This window comes from Tachypleus tridentatus, chromosome 10 (genome assembly GCF_004210375.1).
Source record: "Tachypleus tridentatus isolate NWPU-2018 chromosome 10, ASM421037v1, whole genome shotgun sequence".
Lineage (NCBI taxonomy): Eukaryota > Metazoa > Arthropoda > Merostomata > Xiphosura > Limulidae > Tachypleus > Tachypleus tridentatus.
In genome coordinates, this window is record NC_134834.1 from 53,998,824 (window position 1) to 54,012,901 (window position 14,078).

The 14,078-nt window shown below is 35.3% G+C and overlaps 1 protein-coding gene across 2 annotated transcripts in view; it reads right to left on the reverse strand.

The window, feature by feature from the left end:
* LOC143229297 (uncharacterized) overlaps positions 1 to 14,078 on the reverse strand; it is a 99,343-nt gene that overhangs the window by 21,260 nt on the left and 64,005 nt on the right. Inside the window, exon 3 of one of the 2 annotated variants that reach the window (XM_076461429.1) lies at positions 3,189 to 3,220. The exons of the other annotated variant lie outside the window; for it this stretch is intronic. Coding sequence (XP_076317544.1) covers positions 3,189 to 3,220 — 32 coding nt within the window. The remainder of the gene's footprint in view (positions 1 to 3,188; positions 3,221 to 14,078) is intronic. 2 annotated transcript variants of the gene reach the window in all.

Sequence of the window (14,078 nt, forward strand, 5' to 3'; positions counted from 1 at the left end):
TGGTTTAAGCAAAGCATTTTAAAATAGTTAAAAAACATCGATAACAGCATTAGACACACGATTTTTTAAAATTATAATCATAGCAAAGATAAGGTGACAGAACAGTAGACGGTCATAAACATTTCTCAAATATTTATCATGGAAATTTTGATTTTTTTCAGTGCAATTTAACGTACGTGACATAATAATTTTAAATGTTTAGTTTGATTTGGTTCTCTAAATTTTGCGCTAAGCCACAGGAGGGCTATTTGCGCAGCCGTCTCCAATTTAGCTGCGTAAGACTACAGGGAAGGCAGCTAGTCATCACCACTCATCGCTAACTCTTGGACTACTCTTTTACCAAAGAATAGTGGGATTGACCGTCACGTTATAATGCCTTCACGGCTAACAGGGCGAACATGTTTAGTGTGACGAGGATTTGAACCCGCGACCCTCGGATTACGAGTCGAGTGGCTTAATCACCTGGCCATGCCGCCCCTTTATATGTTTAAGTACTCTGTTATTATAACATCAGTTCAGTACTCTTCGGCCCGGCATGGCTAGGTGGTTAAGGCACTCGAGTTGTAGTCTGAAGGTCGCAGGTTCAAATCCTCGTCACACTAAACATGTTCGCCCTGTTAGCCGTGACCGTCAATCCCACTATTCGTTAGTAAAAGAGTAACGTAAAAGTCGGCGATGGACGGTGATGACTAGCTGCTTTCCCTCTACTCTTACACTGCTAAATTAGGGACGGCTAGGGCAGATAGGCCTCGTGTAGCTTTGCGCGAAATTCAAAACAAACCAAACCAATACTATTCCTAAAATTCTTTGAAAATACAATTACTGAAACAGTAGCATATGCCCCTGGAAACAATTTAACAGTAAGTTTCCTAAAACCACTAGTAAAGAAATAAAACAATGTGTTGCCTTGGTTCATAGCAAATATGTAATCTGATTATACAGTGGATTTTTTACAGCCAAAGGAGACCGACTACAACGTATTACTGTTAAAAATGTTCCGTTTTCGATGCAATGGTTAAATTTAGCACGACAGAGTGCCCAAGGTTCGCCAGGTAGCCGCGAGGATTTTATTTTGGTAGATATCACCGTTCCTTGTCATTTTACTGAGTGCAATAAAAGACCGTTATCGGAGTAATCGTTTTTTGGCAGTTGTCATTTTTTTTCTACAAGATCTTCCAAAGGAGGGGTATTCAATAAATTCAAACCAATTTATTCGAGATGGTACAATCAAATCACACACACACACACACATATTAACGAGAAAAACTCACCTAAACTGAGCAACAAGAAATGTATTCTCAGACAGGAGCGCCTTATGCGTTTTTACTTTCGTGCTCCTATTTTCGAAATATTTCTTTCAATCAGACGGCAAAATTCCTGTTTGTTGTTTTTTTTTTCATGAAATTCCCTCAAGAAAATATATTTTTATTTTCAATAAGTTTGTTTTTTTTCAGCAGCTTAACAATTCCACCCAGATGAACACTGGCGGATCCATGTTGATATCAATACGAAATTTTATGAATTGCAAAAATTCAGTAAACTTCTAGTAATGTACTCTTTCTGATATATATAGACAAACAGGCGAACACTTGGGTATTGTGTGTGTGTGTGTATACATATATACATACTTATTTATACATGTTTTTAGCCGCCTGTAAAATTATCTTTTCTGCATAACAGTGGGGTAATGATGGAAAATTCAAAGGCAGGGGAGATTAAACCATTCTTGCATACAATATTTTTTCTTAACACTGGGAATTCAACCTACATTATGATAAGTTACTTTTTTGTGTGTTTTATGATTTACAATGCTTTTAAATTTTAACTCATTCATTTTAGGAGGACTAATAAAAGTCTAATGGATAAAAACAAAAAAGAAGAAAAATTCTAGAGTGAACTTAATATTCTACCAACCACAAGTGCTTTTTAAGTGCTGTTTACGACAATATACATGATACTTTAGTAACATACTCGACAGCGATTTTCTTCCTGTGAATAACTGACACTGTAGTTTAGTCGTCATCTTTCATTTGTATGGATTAGCCTTTAGCTATATCAGTCAAACTTAAGTAAAGCCAAACGTTTGAATCAGTAACAACAACATTAAAAAATAAGCTATAAGAACTTAAACTTCTTATCCATGTTTAATAAGTGAGGAAAATGACTAAAAATAAAATCGATATATGATTGTTCATCGTTACTTTTAGAAATAACTTTTCACAGTGATACTAATGATGCAAATTAAAGAAACATAAGACAAATATTTCTAAACAAAGTACCTTTTACAAATCACAAATAAAAAATACTGACAATCTACGTCTGATGGAATGTTTTACTCTAGTATTCCTCATGGCGTGTGGTGAATAAATATAGGAATTTTTATCAAATAAACAAATCACTACCACAAATACAATGATGAGTATATTAATCTGGTAAATTAACTGTTACACATCACATAGTTTTGTAAATAAAAAGCACCCAATACAAGAAAAACAGCAACGCAAAATATTCACATACACTGAACATTTTCCTTGTAAATACTGACTGGAGACAGCTTTACGTTATTTTCCTCATAAACCATTCTGAATTGTGACTATTTCATGATTATTTCTCGCCCAAATGTACTACATTCATGCAAACAATAGTAAAAATAAGACTTCACAAAAAACCTAAAGTATTTGATATAATACAAGATGCATATATATTCATTTTAAAAAGACCATTTTGCAAATAAATTAAAAAGTTTAGTTATACATGTATAACTAAAATGGTATGAACAACTGTCGTACTACAAGAGTTTAAATTCGCTTTGAGTATCTGTACTTACTCAAGAGTTGTGTATATCACTTGAGTGACATTAAAATCGAATCGCGTAAAGCTATTAATTGTCACTGAAAAATGCGTAAGTGTCCATGTATAAAATGTTCTAAACAAATCAAAATTTCAACTAACAAAACATAGTTTTTTGTTTGTATATTATAAAATGAATGAAAAGTCGTCATTTTGTTTATTCAGATGAACTGGAACTTTTAACGTTAAATGTCGATTTCAAAATTGGGCACACGACGCTTCAAACTTTACTTCTCTCTGGATAACTACTTAAGACAACTCAGTTGACTTCATACCTTTAACATAAAACGTTACAAAATTATAAAAATAATTAAAATGTATATAAATGTTTTCCTTACCAGCGATCATGTGGTAACTTTCGACATATCGCCTGCAATAAGTAAAAAATAAAATTAAAACTTTAAAAAATAACAGTACACGATCGTTGTCTCTAAGTGTAATCACACATTTAAAAACCTTCTGTCTTTACTTCTTAGATTCATACAGTTAGCAAAATAAACAATATTTTCTTCACAGTCACTTTGAAAGTCAAACTGCACCAAAAAATAGTTTTAACCCAGAAACCTATACTACTGTATTTTAAATCTTCAAATACTTCAACTGTATAGGTTTTGTTTCTTTTTCTTCTTCGGTTTACATAATTATAAATGTGATCCTTCATACGAGTCTATTTTATTTTTCGTATAATGACATATTCTAGGGCATATTCTACGTTAAACACAATATTTTCTTTAAGTACCTGGGTTGTAAAATTCCTCATGTTACGAATAAGGCCATGAGCAATAAATGAAAACAAAAGGAAAAGCTCTGTTTATAACCTGGATATTTTAATATATGAATAATAATTTCAAGCACCATTTTAGAGAAAATTAGTCAAGTATTCATGAAGATCATGATTCAAAATGAAGACGTAGAATGTTTATAACTGACGCTACAAAATAAAATCTATACTTTTTTTTAAATATAAAAAAAATGTCACAACAAAAATATTGAAAATCTGAAACTTCAATGAATCGATCACACAACTGAACAAATGGTTTTCAACCTATTTCGTTTCACAAAACCGACAAAATGTTTGTAAGGTAAACTATAATAGTTTGTTGGTTCGTCAGCTGTTTCTGATTGCACTGTACAACAAAGATTTTGCTTCTTGAACACTGTTGTGTGTTCCTTATAGATTTTTGGCTGCTGATCACGAAAATCACATCCAAATTTGCCCATCACGTACAGTTTCATCAAAATCTTCAGTTTCACCAAGACACTGCTACAATGGAAAAACGATATCAGGGCAACTGGAATCCGTCAATGGTTGCTGACTACAGTTGGACACTGCCACATGATGCACCGGACATTGAATACAAATGAAAATCAGGAGCAAAATACTTTTAATTATATTAAACTTAATGGCGTATTAGAAACATAAACCTAATTTAACACGTTATTGTCGGTAGTAATTTAACTGTCTATTTCTCAGAGTTCCTACGTGATGAAGCAAAACCAAAACTATATTTGTGCATAACCACCAGATCACAATCAGCAAAAACTTTTCAGGAAGCAAAACTTTTCAAAAACATTGTTTTGCAGTGTTTTTTGTTTTATAATTTCGCGCAAAGCTACACGAGGGCAATCTGCGCTACCATACTAATTTAACAGTGTAAGACAAGACTAGAGGGAAGCCAACTAGTCATCACCACCCAACTCCGTTAACTCTTGGGTTACTCTTTTACCAACGATTAGCAGGATTGACCATCCCATTATAACGCTCCCACGGCTAAATGGGCGAGCATGTTTGGTGTGACGGAGATTCCAACCCAATATCCTCAGTTTACGAGTCGAGTGCTTTGTCCACCTGGCCCCAGTTTTCCTGAATGAATATTTTAATCCAAGTAAAATTAACAAGCAACAGTAAGAATCAACTTGGAGTTCAATAAATAATGTCTTTTTAAAAATTCCTTATCTTAATTTTGGCGTGTAATGGGTTAAATAAATTAAAAACGATATAGTTGTTGTCAAGCAGTTTGCTGATTTTAATAGCATCTCACCTAATACTACGTTTTTCATACTCCAATCGACTTGAAGAGTCTTGATATTGAGAAAGGCTTGTTTGTTTGTTTATTGAATTTCGCACAAAGCTACTCGAGGGCCACCTGTGCTAACCGTCCCTAATTTAGCAGTGCAAGATTAGAGGGAAGGCAGCTAGTCATCACCACCCACCGCCAACTCTTGGGCTACTCTTTTACCAACGAATAGTGGGATTGACCGTCACATTATAACGCTCCACGGCTGAAAGGGCGAGCATGTTTGGCACGACGGGGATGCGAACCCGCGACCCTCAGGTTACGAGTCGCACGCCTTAACACGCTTGGCCATGCCGGGCCTATCGAGAAAGGCCTCGTTAACATTGAATATAGGAGATAAACTGTAGTTGTCTCAGTATTATACACTTCAATGTCACTCAGACAATTTTATTAATAACAGCACATGACCTATAGGTATGAAGTACACAAAATGTAGATAGTTCAGTTTTGTAAGTTTGAACTATTTAGATTTTTAATAACACGAAAGCTTACTTAGAAATAACTACACGTATTTTTTTAATTATTACAATTTTTTTTTTCCACTTGGTGCTTCTAGAGACTGACAAACCGTTCACATCGATTTTTAAATACGCTTCATCAAAAATACTGGTAGAAAAATAAGCTAAAAACTGCATAATCTCGCAGACTCTGTAATGTAACAAATGTAAATATATGGTTCCTAAGATAAAATTCATTTTGAGCACATGGTTATTAGTTTACAGTTACACTACGACACCCAGCACCGTACTTCAGTAGAACAGTGACACTACGGAAAACCAGCTTTTCTATATCTTACAGTAATGGAGCCATACCAATTTTTATTCATAATTATGGCTTCAAATTTTAAAGAAAGTTATTGAATTTTTGTAGCAAAGATGTCAATTAATAATTTTGTCCTATCTTTGTTCAAAAATTCTATAAAACTGTGTCAGTGGAGTAAACCTTTAAAAACTAGTACTCACTTTTTGACCTAAGCCGTGTCATGAAGAATTAACCCACACAGAGGGCAAGTATTTAAATATTCATGCAAGAGACTAACTAACATGGTACACATTTTATATGCTTTAAGCTCATATATTACATTTCATGTACAGTCGTGACGATGTTCTGTTAGATAGCTTTTGATCCAAGCACGGTTACTATCGAGTTGGCGCCATAAAGGTCACTCAAGGTCTCCATACACTTTTCAAATGATTATTTTTATTCTCACTAGTACAATCACTGAAAACATTAATAATCGTTATATAAAACATACGTTAATTTTACCTAAGTATAGATGTTTATACTTTTTAAGTTTCATATCGAGTGCCAACAACCAAGGTGAGGCAGTTACTGAGTACCGATAAACATACGTTAATTTTATTTTAAATCTATGTGCTGATACTTGTTGAGTTTCACACTACCTCCTATTATAAATTTGACACAGTTTGACCACAAACAAGTGATTCATTCCATAACGCAGATACAAACTATATAAGGGAACAGTATATTTGTATTTCAATAACATCTGTTTTCTCTGTAAGTAATCTATGTTCGAAAAGTCAATAATTTTGAAACAACTAAAGAAAATAAGACTTGTTGCAATATTGAATAGAGACGTATCTTCATCTTGTAACGATACGGAACACATGGAAATCGTATTTTTGTAAAACACTGGAGGCAAACTACGTTATCTAACACAGCGCAGGAAAAACAAGGAACAGGTCTTCATGTCGACACTTGAGATTTAAATGTAGTAATTTTCTTGTTTTCAGTTTTCCCTCTGTTATTTATGTATTTAAGGAAAAACTATGTCTTCGTTTTATGACTTGAATCACTATATCGTCACGTTTATGTCCTGACCTCTGGTTTTTGAACCGAACGTGACATCGTTGAACAAGCTGTGTCAGTAACCAAGGTGAGGCAGTCGCCAAATATCGAGAAAATAAGTCTGGCTTATATATATAAAAAAATGAGATTGAAGAGAAAATATTAAGAGGCCGTTGAACCGCAAACTACATACTTTCCCGCCTTATTAGGGCAATTTATTTAATACTTGTTATTACTAAGCCTTAAGAAACACTTGTACTTCCATACACAAGGCACTGTTTCATACGTGAACTAGCACATTTCAGCAAGAAGAGTGGAGATGATGCGTGATCAAAAACACTGAAGAAAAAAGAACACCTCTAATTTGTCACGAAGGGTATATGCTGGAAATGTACAATAATACAGATATTTGGAATATATTTTCGTAAATGTAGTTTTTTCAAGCAAGCATATACCAACTGAAAGAGCCCGGCAGGGCCAAGCGTGTTAAGGCGTGCGACTTGTAATCTGAGGGTCGCAGGTTCGCATCCCGGTCGCGCCAAACATGCTCGCCCTTTCAGCCGTGGGGGCGTTATAATGTTACGGTCAATCCCACTATTCGTTGGTAAAATAGTAGCTCAAGAGTTGGCGGTGGGTGGCGATGACTAGCTGTCTTCCCTCTAGTCTTAGACTGCTATATTAGGGGCGGCTAGCGCAGATAGACCTCGAGTAGCTTTGCGCGAAATTAAAAAAACAACCCAAAAAACAAACCAACTGAAAATATTCTAAATACGTCAGTGTTTTACTTTCTATACTATGTTTTAAAACACTGTGATGGTTTATTACTGACAACAAATCTAGATTATCATTAGAAGGACTAACGTTAAATTATCAAAGTAAATGTTTTATGAATACCCAGGTTAAAGACTTGTAAATTTACGAGTTCTCGAATGAGAACTATTGCCGCAATTAATAGATCCTTGGAAATAAAGTAAAAAAAAAACGGTTTGTTGATGAAATACGGTTAAGAAATCAACTGACAGTGAACATTTATTATCGGAGAGTACTCTTAGAGAGTACTAAATGTGGGAATGATACAAACGCCTTTATTAAATCAATACAAAAGTCATTTGGATTTTCTTCTCTACAGATCATCAGAAGCGAGATATGAATAACTACCTGGCATAGCCCTTCTATTTCCAGGTATATGCTGTCTTTAGTTATTCAAAGTGGCAAATAATCAAACAGAGATTTTTTTGTTTGTTTTCGTCCTCTTCCTTCAATAGGCTTAGCGTTTACCTGGTTCTATCAGTAACTATAATTTTATAATCATTTGATAAAGTAAAACATTCTTCATCACCGCGGACTATTTACTTTATTATTATTATATGCAACATTTATCAAGCTTTAGCATACACACTATAACCTAGTAACCCACGTACGCCATCTAATGAGAAAAATGAACAAGTATAAGGAAAAACAGTTTATCGCTAAGTAAAAACGCTATGCAGGGCTGGCTGCTCAATAATAATAATAAAAAAATCCAAATGAGATAGGGATAGAAGTGGACATATCACTTAGTCAGCTGATGATCAGATAACAGACTTAGTTGTCTCGACTTTACATAGAGAATAAAATCCTACATTACTGACTTCTTCACTGTCAAAACAAATAGGACAAGGTTTTCCAACACTAAAAAACTACAGTATTGTATAATAGTCATAAAAGTAGTATTCTAAATTTAATTAAAGAAAAGGTACAGTGTGTGTGCGTGTGTTTTCTTATAGCAAAGCCACATGGTCAATCTGCTCAGTCCACAGAGTCGAATCGAACCCCTGATTTTAGCGCTGTATATACGTAGACTTACCGCTGTACCGGCGGGGAACGGAAAGGTACAATGACGAAAGCTGAAATTATATTCAAACACCACGTTTTCAATAAAAAAAATGTAGAACCTAGTAATGTAGGAATTTGATTCTCCGCGTAAAGTCGAGACAGCTTAGGCTGCTATCAGATCAGTAGCTGTATCAAGTTATACGTCCACTTGACCCTCTCTCCGGTTTGGTTCCCAATTCAGTATAAAGACAAACGGTAGTGTTTTCGAGGTCCAGAACAACCTCCAGGACACCCTGTTTGTTAGTAACCAGAATGATAGTTTAGTAATTTTCTGTAGCTAGGACTTTAGCAATCCAAACTATCACATATTTTCGGTATATGTATACTGCCGGACCATTACCACATATAAAAAAAAAAAAAAAAAAAACTTTAAGGCAATCCATTACGAAATACACGATATAAAATCTTAAATTTTGATTACAATTCTTATTAATTTTTTCTTAGCACCGAAAGTACGGAACGTTTATTTGATAGAAAAACACTTAATATTCATAATCTGTTTATACCATAGAACTTTACAACCTACAGTTAGGGGTAAAATATAGGTTAAATATGAGCCGCATGTGCACAGTTATTCAACAAGTAGCCCTCAAATTTGATCAAACGATTTAGGTAAGCCTACGCAGAAAGTCACGTGAGCTTTGGGTATGAATTTTTTCACTGAGAATAACGTTGGACCGTTTTAACTTTTTTTCCTGTCATCGAGTTAAAGTTGGCTGATCTACGGCAGTAAAACTATACGGTGAAATCACGAACAGATACGTAAGTGTCGGTTAGGCCAGGCAAACTAGATTAGCAGTTTCTAGCTCAAAATCTTAAAAGAAGGGTGGACGGTTATTACTCGCCGCCTACTTTTTAAGAACCACTTTGCTAAATGTTATAAAATTCTCCTAAATAAAGAAATATTAATGTCACATGATATTAGCTTAAGCAATTACAGCAAATATTCATTCATTAGTTAGCTAGGCCGTGTATTGTGTTTTACCAACCATTATGTCCAAAGTTGAACAAAAATTGCGACATAAGAACTAATGAAAGGATATTTGCTATAAAATATTCATCAATGCTTTAAGTGTAGTTGCTAGTTTACCCACCAATTTTGATTTTATCGCTTTAAGTCACACGCTTAACACTTTTCTGGACGCAGTTTTGGTTTTTTTCTCACACATATAGCGCTTCTGATCAGATTTACCGATAAAGGTTTGTTTTAGAATTTCGCGCAAAGCTACACTAAGGCTATATGCGTTAGCCGTCCCTAACTTAGCAGTATAAGACTAGAGGAAAGGCAGCTAGTCATCTACAACCACCGCGAACTCTTGAGCTAATCTCTTACCAACGAATAGTGGCATTGACCGTGATATTATAATGCCCCCACGGCTGAGAGGGTGAGCATGTTGGTGCGACGGAGATTCGAACCCGCGACCCTCAGATTAAGAGTTGAGTGCCTTAGCCACCTGGCCATGCTGGGCCGACTGAAAGAGCTCCACCACAGGGCTTACTCGCGTACCAGTAGTAGTATTGGTAGTATTTTAGTTTAGAAAAGTCCATGAAATTGCAGAAATATTTATTTTTTCTATTCCTTTTATCCAATATTAAAAAAAAAAAAAATGGGAAGGGAATTGGACTTAGAAATAATCTGCGTGGGTACACTTTATAGTTAACAGTTCCACTGCCGAGTTTTCCAATACGACAAAAATTAACGAATACATACATTTTACACCTTGACAAAATATGAAGGACATCTGTGCGTGCGTGTTTATAGTATATTAGGTTAAAAAACAGACGAGCTTTAAAAGATCTGTTTGTGTTTTCTTATAGCAAAGCCACATCGGGCTATCTGCTGAGCCCACCGAATGAAATCGAACCCCTGATTTTAGCGTTCAAATCTGCTATACCAGTGAGGGGCTAAAATATCTGTATAAAATGTAATAGATGATAGAGAAAAGGCTAGGATAAGTACAGAATATATATGAAATTTAGGAGAATAATCTGAGAGAAACAGAGAGAGAAAAAAAGGCAATTTGTTGGGCAAGCAGAAAACGTTGGAAGTTCCATGTCGCACACGACCTAAAGAAGTCTAGCTTGCATTGGAACAGATATGGAACTTCACGAATCGGAATTTCAAGACCTAAGTAAAATGTGACAGTTCCGTTAAAATAAGAACACTTCATGCTGTATAAGAGGTTGTTTGTTTGTAATTAAGCACAAACCAGCACAATGGGTAACCTGTGCTCTGTACACCACGGGTATCGAAATCCGGATTCTAGCGTTGTATAAAAGTAGAGTAAGAATTAAAATTTAAAAGCAGGTGGCTATACGATGTTTCAACGACAAAGTAAAAACGTGTAATAATTTACTGTTTTGTTTCAGAATTATGATATATGATCAATTTCAAGTATCTAAAAAAAAGCTATAAAACTTCAGTAAAAGGTGAAAGAATATGTTAGGGATCAAAAGTCAAGTGGAGAAAACAAGTATTCCCTGAAAATTATACTTATTGGTGGTCTTATATCATAAAGTAAATTAAATGTCACAGGAGATTCTTCAGTAGAACCTCTTCTTACTGTTAATAGATAATAACAACCTAGGGTGGCCTTTCTGACACTGCGCGGTTGGCGCAAGTGTATGATATGTGTTTAAATCAGACCTTGGAAACACGATGTACCTGTGCTCTTCCCGAGTAGCTTTTGAAGTCCGGGAAACTTTAGAAGGCCTAAGTAAAGCACGGAAACCCGCCAGTAAGAAGTGGGTGGCTGGATTGTACGTGTCAGCCCTTGGCTGACCCTATATACTGTTCCAGTCAAGTCGGAGCCGATCTTTTGCTGAAAAGTCAGTGGGTGGCTCCGAGAATCCCTCTACTTATATTGACTTTATAAGGAGATCTTAGTGTGCATAATGCTTGAACTTAAAAAATAAATAAACAATAAAATATAATAACAGCCCCTACTAACACCTACTATATGAATACTAAATAAAATTTGTACGCTTGATAAAAATAAATTACACCACAGAAGAGCCGACATTTCTAAACCAGAAGAATATAAATAAATAGCGTTCTCAGTCCCACACGCAAGATAATACATACCAACGTAAATCTTATTTATATATACAAATTATCTGCTCAGAATCCATCTTATATGCAAAACCTTAGAAAGAACGGCAGCACATAAAACAGAACATATAGAAACAAAGGCTCAGGGAATTACAATTTTGCGTCATTCAAGCCTTTCGTTATGGAATTCAAATAGCAATTAATTTAGGTAGTATTTCAAATTGTTTAGGTAATGGAATGCTACAAGATGGTAAAGCAAACTGCAGTCACAGTCTCCTGAAGCTTATTCGAGCAACATTTTGAACTGTAACCTCGCGGAGCTTCAAGTCTTAATAAAGGCATAAACTAACAGATAAAGTCGTTCTTCAATACATTTTTAGAACAGAATATTATAAGACTGATTAAACTTTGTGACTAATTAATTATACCTAGTTTCAATTTAAATATTTCATTAATAGCTAATGGTGTAAAATTTCATTTGTTAAACTTTTATGTAATGCATGTGCAGCATAAGTGTTTACGCAAAATGTATGAAATTCGCACTAAAACATGAGATGTCGAACGTTATTCGACCGCACAAGCATGCTTTGGTATCAAATTTTGAGGTTAATCTATACGGATTTTCTTTATAATTAAACATTAAAAAAAACTAAGTTTAAATGTTAAAAACATCAAATTTGCTAGTTCTTACGCTTTGCAGAAAACCACAACTGTAATGTAATGATAAAACGTTTAACGAATTGTTGATTAAAAACCGAAGATCGATGTCACATATTAAACAATCGGAGAAGTTTGTGTTTCGCATATTTTTAATCTGAAAAGCACTTAGGAAAAAAACGAAATGGCCAGGTGAAAGGCCACAAGAACTATTAACCGAATAACGGAATTAAGTGTTAAGAGTAAGAACTCCACATCAGAAAGTGTGGAGCTTGTTGTATAGCATGCAAACGCTCAGGATGGTCAGATGTTTAGGGCACTTGATTTGTATTCCGATGGTCGCGGGTTCGAATCCCCGTCATACCAAACATGCTCGCCCTTTTAGCCATGGGGGTTTTTTATGTTACGGTCTTTCCCACTGTTTGTTGGTAAAAGAATAGCCCAAGAGTTGGCAATGGGTGGTGATAACTAGCTGCCTTCCATCTTGTCTTACACTGCTAATACGAGAACGGTTAGCGCAGATAGCCCTCGTAAAGCTTTGCGGGAAATTCAAAACAAACAAACAAGCATGTAGAGGTGGGAGGAAAAAACACAAGAAAACGAATGGAAATATTGAAAAAAAAAACTTTAAATAATGAAAAAAAGGTTAATCAAGACTATACATGGACATTGTCTTGAAAAGAGCTTGAGTACTGGGTAATACTCTGGCCCAAAGTCTACCTAATAACACACTCCAACAAGTAGACGACATGAAAGTTAGGGATGGAGAAAGAGGTCTCGTGCACCTGATCCTCCTGGGTATTCAAAAATTAGCCTACCCAAATACCCACACAGAAGAAGCGAAGGCTCGGATCTTGAGCTTTTCGGCATCCTGCCAAGCACGCTAGCCATAAAGACAAGTTAGGCCTGAAATTTGTTAAAATACCGAGTATTAGCAGGGCTGTCAGCATTTAGTGCATTTTCTGTTTACATGTTTGCAATTTGTATTGATGCAAAGCTACTAGGATTATCTGTCAACGTTCTAAATTTTAAACTATTGACCGAAAAAGGCGGCTAATAAGTAACATCTTACCACCGACTACTCAAACAGAGGTACTGAGTGTCACTCTTATAATGCACCCAAAATTTAAAGCGCGGGGAATATTTTGTGGTGTTTCACGGGTTTGAATCCGGTTCATTAGCTCTGAAATGCAGAACACAACAACAGGGTTAACCCGCGCCCTGCAAGCCAGGATTCTCCTGTACGAAAAAATGGATTTTATGTCAAAATATCTCTACACTGTTTAACATATAGTAGTTATTCAGAAAAATAGCTATACTTAACCCTCATACACACGGTGGGGGTCAAAAATGGGCCCACTTGTGTTTAAGTTGTTATAGAAATATCAAAGGTGTGACTTTCGGGCCTAAAAATGTACCTAATTTAATCTATACTAATAACATACTATACTAATACGTTTAACATGTATTTTATGCAAATGGGGTATTACACCCCTTGTCTAATGTCAAAATTCACGTTTTCCACATCGGGGGTCATTTTTGACCCCCGTTTAAAAAAACTCAATTACATTTCTGGTAAACAATCAAATAATATATTGATATGAAATTTTGTGTTCTAGAACATTCTAGAACACTCTATAAATGTTCTCGAGCATTCTAGAATATTCATATCTACGTTGCAAAGAGAGCCCTCAATCGATGATGAATCAGGAAAACCTGAAATAATATCATACTATAACTCCACCAAAGGAGGAGTC